The following is an 11,756-nucleotide window of genomic DNA, read 5'->3' on the forward strand; positions in this document are numbered from 1 at the left end:
AAGAGAGGCCCATTGGACTTGCAAACTTTATATCCCCCAATATAGGGGAATGCCAGGGCCAAAAGAATGGGAATGGGTAGGTAGGGAAGTGGGGGGGCGCTATGGGGGACTTTTGGGATAGCATTGGAAATGTAATTGAGGAAAATATGTAATAAAAAATATTAAAAATTAAAAAAAAAAACTTAGTCTGGCAGTGGTGGCACATGCCTTTAATCCCAGCACATGGGAGGCAGAGGCAGGCAGATTTCTGAGTTTGAGGCCAGCCTGGTCTACAGAGTGAGTTCCAGGACAGCTAGGGCTAAAAAAAAAAAAAAAGAAAAAAGAAAAAAAAAAGAAAATGCTGTCTTTTTTCACTGGATGGTTTTAGCTCCTTTGTCAAAGATCAAGTGACCATAGGTGTGGGTTCATTTCTGGGTCTTCAGTTCTATTCTACTGATCAATATGTCTGTCTCAGTACCAATACCATGAAGTTTTGTTTGTTTGTTTGTTCTGTTTTGTTTTTTGTTTGTTTGTTTGTTTGTTTTGTTTTGTTTTTTTAATCACAATTGCTCTGTGGTACAGCTTGAGGTCAGAGATGGTGATTTCACCAGAGGTTCTTTTATTGTTGAGAATAATTTTTGATGTCCTCAGTTTTTGGGTATTCCAAATGAATTTGCAAATTTCTCTTTCAAACTCTATGAATAATTGAGTTAGAATTTTGATGGAGATTAAATTGAATCTATAGATTGCTTTCAGCAAGATGACTGTTTTTTCTATACTAATCCTGCAAATCCATGATCATGGGAGATTTTTCCATCTTCTGAGATCTTCTTTGATTTCTTTCTTCATAGACTTGAAGTTGTTGTCATAAAGATCTTTCACTTGCTTGGTTAGAGTCACACCAATGTGTTTTATTTGTGACTATTGTGAAGGTGCTGTTTCACTAAATTGTTTCTCACCCTATTTATCCTTTGAGTACAGGAAGGGTACTGATTTGTTTGAGTTAACTTCATATCATGCCACTTTGCTGAGGTTTTTGTTTGTTTGTTTGTTTTGTTTTGTTTTGTTTTTAATCAGTTTTAGGAGTTCTCTGGTGAAATTTTGGGGTCATATAAATATATTATCACATCTTCAAATGGTGATATTTTGACTTATTTCTACAGTTTTTTAATTAGATATTTTCTTCATTTACATTTCAAATGCTATCCCGAAAGTCCCCTATACCCTCCCCCTACCCAGTTGCACAACCCACCCACTCCTGCTTCCTTGCCCTGGCATTCCCCTGTATTGAGGCATATAATCATTTCAAGACCAAGGGCCTCTCCTTCCATTGATGGCCTACTAGGCCATCCTCTGCTACATGTGCAACTAGAGACACAAGCTCTGTGGGTACTAGTTAGTTCATATTGTTGTTCCTCCTATAGGGTTGCAGACCCCTTTAACTCCTTGGGTGCTTTCTCTAGCTCCTTCATTGGGGGCACTGTGTTCCATCCAATAGATGACTGTGAGCAACCCACTTCTGTATTTGCCAGGCACTGGCATAGCCTCAGAAGAGATATCTATATCAGGGTCCTGTCAGCAAAATCTTGCTGGCATATGCAATAATGTCTGGGTTTGGTGGCTGACTGTGGTATGGATTCCCGGGTGGGGCAGTCTCTGGATGGTTCTTCCTTCCATCTCAGCTCCAAACTTTGTTTCTGTAACTCCATCCATGGGTATGTTATTCCCCATTCTAAGAAGGAATGAAGTATCCACACTTTGGTCTTCCTTTTTCTTGAGTTGCATGTGTTTTGCAAATTGTATCCATTAAATCTATTGTTTCATAACTTCTGTTAGTTTCAATCTGTCTCTGTTTAGTTTCTGTTTCCAGGATTTGTCCATTGATGTGAGTGGGGTGTTGAAGTCTCCCACTATTATTGTGTGAGGTGAGTAAAGCTTTGAGCTTTACTATAGTTTCTTTAAGGAATGTGGATGCCCTTGTATTTGGAGCATAGATATTCAGAATTGAGAGTTCATCTTGGAAGATTTTACCTTTGATGAGTATGAAGTGTCCCTCCTTGTCTTTTTTGATAACTTTGGGTTGGAAGTCGATTTTATTTGATATTAGAATCACTACTCCAGCTTGTTTCTTCAGACCATTTGCTTGGAAAATTGTTTTCCAGCCTTTTACTCTGAGGTAGTGTCTGTCTTTGTTCCTGAGTTGGGTTTCCTGTAAGCAGCAAAAAAATTGGGTCCTGTTTATGTAGCCAGTCTGTTAGTCTATGTCTTTTTATTGGGGAATTGATTCCTTGATATTAAAAGATATTAAGGAAAAGTAATTGTTACTCCCTGTTATTTTTGTTCTTAGAGTTGGGATTCTGTCCTTGCGGCTATTTTCTTTTAGGTTTGTTGAAGGATTACTTTCTTGCTTTTTCTAGGGTGTCATTTCCCTCCTTGTGTTGGTATTTTCCCTTTATTATCCTTTGAAGGGCTGGATTTGTGGAAACGTATTATGTGAATTTGGTTTTGTCATGGAATACTTTGGTTTCTCCATCTATGGTAATTGAGAGTTTTGTTGGGTATAGTAACCTGGGCTGGCATTTGTGTTCTCTTAGGATCTGTATAACATCTGTCCAGGATCTTCTGGCTTTCATAGTCTCTAGTGAGAAGTCTGGTGTAATTCTGATAGGTCTGCCTTTATATATTACTTAATCTTTTTCCCTTACTGATTTTAATATTCTATCCTAGCACTTGTTGTTCTGATTATTATGTGTTGGGAGGAATTTCTTTTCTGGCCCAGTGTATTTGGAGTTCTGTAGGCTTCCTGTATTTTCATTGGCATTTCTGTCTTTATGTTAGGGAAGTTTTCTTCTATAATTTTGCTGAAGATATTTTCTGGCCCTGTAAGTTGAAAATCTTCATTCTCATTTATAACTATTATCCATAGGTTTGGTCTTCTCATTGTGTCCTGGATTTCCTGGATGTTTTGAGTTAGGATCTTTATTTTGCATTTTCTTTGATTATTGTGTCCATGTTCCCTATGGAATCTTCTGCACCTGAGATGCTGATGCTCGCATCTATATTTCCTGATTTCTTTTCTAGGGTTTCTATCTCCAGAGTTGTCTCCCTTTGGGTTTTCTTTATTGTTTCTACTTCCATTTTTAGATTTTGGGTGGTTTTGTTCAATTTCATCACCTGTTTGGTTGTGTTTTCCTGTAATTCTTTAAGGGATTTTTGTGTTTCCTCTTTAAGAACTTCTACCTGTTTAGCAGTGTTCTCCTTCATTTCTTTAAGTGAGTTATTAATGATCTTCTTAAAATCCTCTACCAGCATCATGAGATATGATTTCAAATTCGAATCTTGCTTTTTGGGTGTTTTCGGGTATCCAGGACTTGCTGTGGTGAGAGTTCTGAGTTCTAATGATACCAAGTCTTCTTGGTTAGTAAGATTCTTATGTTTGCCTTTCTCCATCTGGTAATCTCTGGTGTTAGATGTTCTAGCTCTCTCTGGCTGGAGCTTCTTCCTCCTTTGATTCTGTTAGCCTCTGTCAGCACTCCTAGGAGTCCAACTCTCACCTGAGTCACAGTGGTCACTCTCTGCAGGCAAGCTCTTCTCTTGCAGGGAAGGTGCACAGTGGTCTGGAGCTCAGCTCTGCCTCCTGTCTGAAGATGAAGGCCTGAAGCGACCCTGCCCAAGAAGCTCTGTTGCTTCTGAGGCTCACACACTTTCCTGTGAGGTTTGGTCTCTGAGGGACCCGGGATACCAGATGGCGATCTCACCTGAGTCCCCGGGTCAGAGACCTCTCTGGAGGCCGACTCTCCTCTGGTGGGGAAGGTGCCCAGAGGTCTGGGTCTCAGCTCGCCCGAAGGGCCCCTGTCCAAGAAGCTCTGTTGCTTCTGCAGCCTGTGCACTCTCCTGGCTAGATTGGTCTCTGAGAGACCCAGGGTACAAGATCCACTTCTTTATTTCTAATTTGTATTCCTCTGACCTCCTTTTGTAGTCTAATTGCTCTGGCAAGGACATCGAGTACTATATTGCATATATAGGGAGAGAGTTGGCAGCCTTATCTAGTCCCTGATTTTAGTGGGATTGCTTCAAGTGTCTCTCCATTTCTTTTGATTTTGGCTACTGGTTTGCTATATATTGCTTTCACTATGTTTAGGTATGGGCCTTTTATTCCTGATCTCTCCAAGACTTTTATCGTGATGGGGTGTTGAGTTTTGTCAAACGCTTTTTCACCATCTAATGAGATGATCATGTGTGTGTGTGTTTTAAGTTTTTTTAAATAGTGGATTACATTGATATATATCTGTATATTGAAACATCCTTGCATCCCTGGGGTGAAACCTACTTGATCATGGTGAGTGATCATTTTGATATTTTTGGATTTGGTTTCTGAGAATTTTATTGAGTATTTTTGAATCAATATTCATGAGGAAAATTGGTCTGAAGTTCTGTTTCTTTCTGCTTGTGGACGTTGTACATCGTGGTGCGCACTAGGCTCCGCACCACGATGTACAACGTCCACAAGCAGTTTGGTTCTAGAGCTTTCAGATGTGCTGTCAAGCTGCTAGTGTATGCTCTCTCCAGTTTCTTTTTGGAGGCACTCAGAGCTCTGAGTTTTCCTCTTAGCACTGCTTTCATTGTGTCCCATNAGTTNGGGTATGTTGTGGCTCCATTTTCATTAAATTCTAAAAAAGTCCTTTATTTATTTATTTATTTATTTCTTGACCAAGTTATTATTGAGTAGAGAGTTGTTCCACTTGCATGTGTATACAGGCTTTCTGTTATTTTGTTGTCATTGAAGACCAACCTTAGTCCTGGTGTTCTGATAGGATGCATGGGATTATTTCAGTCTTCTTGTATCTCTTGAGGCTTGTTTCATAGCCAATTATATGGTCAGTTTTGGAGAAGGTACCATTAGGTGCTGAGAAAAAGGTATATCCTTTTGTTTTTGGATGAAATGTTCTATTGATATCTGTTAAATCCATTTGGTTCATGACTTCTCTTAGTTTCACTGTTTCTCTGTTTAATTTCTTTTTCCAAGATCTGTCCATTGATAAAAGTGGGGAGTTGAAGTCTCCCACTATTATTGTGTGAGGTACAATGTGTGGTTTGAGCTTTAGTAAAGGTTCTTTTATGAATATGGGTGCCCTTGCGTTTGGATACTAGATGTTCAGAATTCAGAGTTCATCTTGGCAGAGTTTTTCTTTAACCAGTATGAAGTATTCTTCCTTATCATATATATGTATATATATATATATATATATATATATATATATATATGTTGAAAGTCAAATTTATTCAATATTAGAATAGCTACTCTATCTTGTTTTTTGGGACCATTTGCTTGGAGAACTGTTTTCCAGCATTTTACTCTGAGGTAGTGTCTGTCTTTGTCACTGAGGTGCATTTTCTCTATGCAGAAAAATGCTGGGTTCTGTTTATATAGCTAGTCTGTTAGTCTGTCTTTTTATTGGGGAATTATATCCATTGATGTTAAGAGATCTTATAGAAAAGGGATTGTTGCTTCCTGTTATTTTTATTGTTAGAGGTGGAATTATGTTTGTGTGGCTATCTTCTTTTGGGGTTGTTGAAAGAAGATTACTTCCTTGCTTTTTCTAGGATGTGGTTTCCCTCCTTGTGTTGGCGTTTTCCATCTATTATCCTTTGTAGGGCTGGATTTGTGGAAAGATATCGTGTAAGTTTGATTTTGTCATGCAATATCTTGGTTTCTTCATCTATGATAATTGAGAGTTTTGCTGGGTATAGTAGCCTGGAATGGTTTGTGTTCCCTTAGGAATCCTTATTTAGTGCATTTGTTCCCTTAGGAAATGCCTAGTTAGTACATTTGTTGTTCTGATTATTATGTGTCAGGAGGAATTTCTTTTCTGGCCCAGTGTATTTGGAGTTCTGTAGGCTTCCTGTATTTTCACTGGCATTTCTTTCTTTAGATCAGGAAAGTTTACTTCTATAATTTTGTGGAAGAAAAGTATTGGTCTCACCTGTGAGCTTAGGAGTGACAGTACTCCTGGAAGACCAGCTCTTTCTAGGCCATATGAGATTTTAAGTTTTAAATATAGGTAATAATTGCTATAATGAGTTCTCATTATAGCTTTTAATTCTTCCCATAGGTTTTGGTTTATTGAGTTTCAATTTCAAAAATTTGTTTTAGATATTTTCTTTTCTTTTATTTTATTTTTAATTCAGTTTTTACACTGCATATTCTATTCCCTGCCCCCATCAACCCTCCAACTGTTCCACATCCCACATCTCTTCCCAACCCCACCCCATCTCCACTCGAATGCCCCTACCCCCCACCCCACCTGACCTCTAAACTCTCTGGGGCCTCCAGTCTCTTAAGGGCTAGGTACATCATATCTGAATGAACACAGACTGGGAAGTCCTCTACTGTATGTGTGTTAGGGGGGCTTCATATCAGCTGCTGTATGCTGTCTGTTTGGTGGTATAGATATTTTCTTATTTTGTGTGTGTGTGTGTGTGTGTGTGTGTGTGTGTGTGTGTGTGTGTGAGTGTGTTAAGTTCACCTGCATGCCTGGGCTTAAGTGTGGTGCTCAGAAAGTAACTTGCTGGAGTCTGCTTTCTCCTTCTACCATGTAACTCTGTCTGTTCAGGAACTAAATAGACCAGTCTAGCCTTGCATTTTAATAGAGTTGCTGCTGCCTCTGCCTCCCAAATGCTGGAATTAAAGGTGTGTAGCACCGTGCATAGCACAAGGGATATTTTGATACTGGACTCCTTTATGGATTCTTAACCTAATATAGAAACTCTAGAATCATCTACCCATGAGGAACTCATTTATGTTATAATCTCATCCTGGTGGTTGTGTCGTATTTTCGTCCTTGTCTGCATTCGTTTCTACTTTGTGTCTTTTGCTTTGCTTTAGTTAATGCTGATGAGGGTATGGGAGCGAAGTGAGTGTACCTCCAGCAAAGAAAAAGGCACAAAAGAATCCAGTGAATGTATGTATAGGTACCTGCATCTTAAAGGGACTGGCATTGTCCTGAAATATTGATGATTAGTTTTTGAGGTGTTTATAAGCTTCCATGGACGCTGTCCAGTTTGTCTCCTGGTATGAGGTATACACAGGAGCCTTCTCATTTTGTCTGCAGTATATGTCCGCACCTGTCAAAGACTTCCTTTGTTTAAAGAGTCAAATATAATCTTATATTCATTTACTTTCCCACGTCCTTTCTTCCTGTACTAATCTGGGACCCAAAATAAGCCACTATTATTTTCCTTGTGACATCCAACTATAGACTATCCTCTGACTTTCCAACAAGTGTGTAAACAGTTCTTAATAGGACATCTTCTCAGCATGGTGATACTTTCTGGTAGTTTCAAATGATGGAGAGACTAAGAAGAAGGATGGCCTGAGTCCAGGATTTCACTACCAGTCTGGTAAATAGTGATAGAAATGCTTCATGAAAAATTAAAACCAAACTCAGACAGAAGCAAATCAACAAAGATAAAGAGAACTCACATTCTGTTGAGTTAAAGATGCATTTTCAGGATGTTGGGTAACTCACCATCTGGAGTCTCTCATCTAATAGTTCAATGTCTTCCTTCCAAGTATCTCGTCCTCCAAGTAGACAGACCTAGGTTTTACTATAGTTAGATGCTATTTTAATGTTTTACATATATCTACATAGCTCTGGTTTTTTATATTTTGTAATATTTTACCTGCTTATTTTTTATGACTGAATTGATAGTATTTCCATTTAAATGCCTTTTTAAATATAGCAAGATCAGCTTTACACCTGGGCTGCGGTTAGTCAACCCACGCATTCGATGGATTACACCGAAGGGCAGTTTCCCAGGAGAGAACCATCCATGTGGCCATCATCCAAGCTTCCTGATGAAGAGCCCAGTCCCAAGGACGTTGACACAGGTAGGATATGGGACAGCCAGCTTCTCAAGATTATGTGATGTAATATGGAATTGAACACTTGCTAGGTAGTGAGTCTGTAGTCTTTTGGAGATACCTTTTTGAGCTTATCTCCTGCCTGCAACCTATTAAAATCAACGGGAAGCCTGAGACACTTGCCCAAAGCTGCTGAGGTTAGAATGTAGAAGGGTTTCAGCTACACTTGGATTCTCCAGTAATTTCTACATTTATTGAAGTTTAAGAACCATTGTTTACAGACCCCACCTACCACCAGGTTGAAACTCTACATTCTGTCTTGGCCTAAGAGAACCTAAAAGGGACATTTTTTTTCTCCACTATCTCTGAATTTCTCTGCTTGAAGTTTTCTTTGTAGTTTGAAAACTTCTTTTCTTTACCCATAGAGATAACTGGGGATGGAAAATAAGAATGTACATTTTCTTAAACTTCACTCTAAAATAATTGTGCAACATTCAAATGTAATTTACTTTTTCTGGAAAAAAAAAGCTTTAGCTTCCTTTGGATGTCTTAAACTATTTTGTGTTATTGGCTAGGAAGACACTCTTTGAGGCTGGAATCAGTGTTAATTAGAGAAATTAACTAGAATATTGATTACTTTGGAGGATCCAGGTTCTCTTTCTTGGTGAACTCAGCAGTAGTAAGTCCCATGTCCTGATGTAGATGAAGACTAAAAAGAACAACATTGTTTCTTACTACAGCTCTCCTTACTGCAGATCTTCACAAGTGATACTGTAGGTTTCAGAGCTGAGAACTTGACCATGTGGACTGTCTTAGCAAGAAAGAGATGGTCATAGAAGCTTAATTTTGGCTTAATGTGAAAGGGCAAAAATATAAGACTCTGTGCCACACCAGCTTTGTGATGTTAGGCAAGTTTCCAAACTGTTGTATTTATTTCCTCACCTATGACATGTTAATGAGAATAGCATCCACTGTAAAATATGATTTTGAGTAATGTGTATGTTCATGTAAAGAATAGAGAGTCAGAGCCAATGGAAATGCTTGGTGTCATTGTTACAACCATCACTAAAGTTATTTTCTATTATGATCTTCCTCATGAGTTTCCTTTAAAACTAGTAATGACTCTGTTAGTGGTTTTCCAGTGTTCTGTCTTCAATTCTGTACAGAGTTCCTACCTCTTGTCTTTACCTGTTTCTTGGCAAACATATTTTACCATTTATTCTTTATACCAAATGGAGACTGCACAGTACCCCACATGTCCTTTTTAAAATGCTCTGTGATTTAGAGAAACTGCTTGCTATTCACTAGTTGGCATACAATCCAAAAGATAAAATAAAAGCATAAATTTGCAAGAGAATATGAGAAAAAATTGTTTCTTGGACGACTGTTTACTAAACCACTCACAGACAGTGGTTGATCAAGAGTCCAGGCAGAATTCCACACCATTAAGTTCTTCAGAGAAAAAAAAAAGAGTTTTGACAGGACAGTGCCTGAAAATTCACCATGTGAATGTAGATATTTTTAGTTTCAAAAAGGGAAGGACTCAAGTAAAGATTTTTATCCCGTAGGATGCGTGATTGTTTTCGGCTAAAAATGCCATTGGCTGAAATTCCTAGGTAAAGGTGCAATTGTTTTAAGCAGTTTTCTTGATAGAGAGCCCTGGGAACAATGCTTTCTATTCTTTTCTTCATTCACATCAAAAGTTGGCATAATATTTCAATGTCCCTACTCTATGTTTTTCAACTTTTCTGACTGCGTTGCTAAAACTTTTCTTTACTATTTGGCAATTCTTTAGAAGCACTGTTCATTGTTGGGTTACTGAAGGGCTTGCCTGAGAACAAATTGAAAGTGGGCCCCTGAATTTGAGTTTGACCTGGATACAAGTGGGGCCAGAATCAGGAGATGGTGACTTACTTGGCTTCTCTATAGATTAACACAGCTTGCAAAAATGCCTGGGCAAGTGATTTTAATACAATGCCTTTTCTCCTTTTAAAATGTGCATTTATGAAGATGATAAGGGTAAGTAGAAAGTAATTTAAACCACCAACCTGTGTTTTCCTAATTATCTGTGTTCTACCCCAACCACTGAGCATTGTTTTTTCAAAAGCATTTTAATGTTGCTTTTCAATTCTTACTGTGTTGCTTTCACATGGAAAAATGCAAGGGACATTCACCTTTTCAAGGAACCATGCCACCTCACCTCTTCCTGTTATTCAAATGCAAGAATGAATAGCCAGTATCACAGAAAACCCTATAGCTGACTGTCTTGTATCACTTGTGAGTTTTAATAGCATGACTATCATTAGTTGTAGAGTATTTACATATGCCCAGTTGGTAGTTACATACGATTTTCTAATGACATCATTGCTAAATGCAACATGTGTCAATTTTAAAGCTTTTTTACCTTTTTGGAGAAAACAATCTTGAATGCCCAGCTATTTATTTTATTTTTTTAAATTTCTTTCATTAACTTTTTTGATTGAGGTGTTGTCTTTTTTTCTTCCACATCTTAAAAATTACTGTTAATTCCTATGTGCAACTAAGTCAGATTTGTTCATATTTTTCAGGCTCTTCAGATTTTTTCATATGCTTTAATTTTTCCATAGTCACTTTTATAAACAAGCTTTCAACTTTCATCTATTTACCAAAGCACTAACATTTTTTATAAGAATTTTTAGTGCTGAGGCCAAGATAAAGACTGATACCTCTCCTCATTAGTGAAAGAGCAGATTCCTTTTAGTCTTTCGGTTTCTTTCTTCCCCTTGTGCTATTGTTATAGTCGGTGAGGGAAAGACCCACCGTCTAAACTGACCTCCTGAAGAGTGCAGGAGGCATCCCAGAAGCATTAATTCTGGTTGGAAAAGACGTGAGGGCATAGTATGACCAAGTACTGTTGGAAGATAGAAGCATCTTCAGGAAGAAAACCTACTCATGTCTTGCCTTTCTCATTTCTTTCTTCATTTCTACTTTTATTCCTTTTAGTTTTCCCTCTATAGATTTTTTTGAATATTTTTCTTCTTGCTAATTTTGTACTTTATAGTCATAGGTGCTATGGTGGTTAGCTTTTATCATTTTAAGATGTATTTAAAGTTCCTCTTTGGTTTGGTGTTGTAGCTATTAAAGAAGTTTGCTTTTTCATATCCAAATGGCACTGAGGAGTAAGCCCTGAAGGAAAAGCTGTTGATGGGAAGTATTTTTGTTTTTGTTTTTGTTTTTGTTTTTGTTTTTGTTTTTGTTTTTGTTTTTGTTTTTGAGGCAGGGTTTCTCTGTATAGCCCTGGCTGGCCTGGAACTCACGTTGTAGAGGAGACTGGCCTTGAACTCAGAAATCTGCCTGCCTCTACCTCCCAAGTGCTGGGATTAAAGGCGTGCACCACCACTGCCTGGCAATGGGAAGTTTTATAAGTGAAGTTGGATGAGCTATCTATTGCAACACAGAAACCCAAGAAGCATTAAGAAAAAAATCAAGGCAATATATTTCCAGAAAATATATAACTCCTCAGTTACTCTGTCTAAAGTTGTGAAATGGTTGAAATTCTAACCAAAAAAAAAATAAATAAATAAAAATAAAAAAAATTAAAAAATAAAAAAATAAAACCCCCAAAGGTCTCCTTATAAAAATCAACAAACTTAAAAGGCATAAATATCAACAAAATTAAAAAGGATAAAAAAAATGAGCATATGAATATGATGAGAAACCAATCTAGAGGTTGGGAAAGTATATTTGCAACATAGAAGAAAAGGCTAAGAATGTGACTGAGATATTCAGAAAGGACATTGAAACCAAGACAACAATAAACAAACAAACAAACAAAACCCCAACCAGACAAAACAAATGTAGGAAATGAAAACATCAACAAAGATCACAGTTGAATGCATCTCTGGGTCCATTAAAAAAAAAAAAAAAAAAAAAA

At 37.7% G+C, this 11,756-nt stretch overlaps 1 protein-coding gene across 1 annotated transcript in view; it reads left to right on the forward strand.

Annotated features, from left to right (window-relative positions):
* The window catches only part of Fmn2 (formin 2), a 310,737-nt gene that overhangs the window by 73,021 nt on the left and 225,960 nt on the right, over positions 1 to 11,756 (forward strand). The window contains 1 exon segment of the mRNA XM_021173977.2: positions 7,723 to 7,870. Coding sequence (XP_021029636.1) covers positions 7,723 to 7,870 — 148 coding nt within the window.

The sequence above is a fragment of the Mus caroli genome, chromosome 1, assembly GCF_900094665.2.
Source record: "Mus caroli chromosome 1, CAROLI_EIJ_v1.1, whole genome shotgun sequence".
Lineage (NCBI taxonomy): Eukaryota > Metazoa > Chordata > Mammalia > Rodentia > Muridae > Mus > Mus caroli.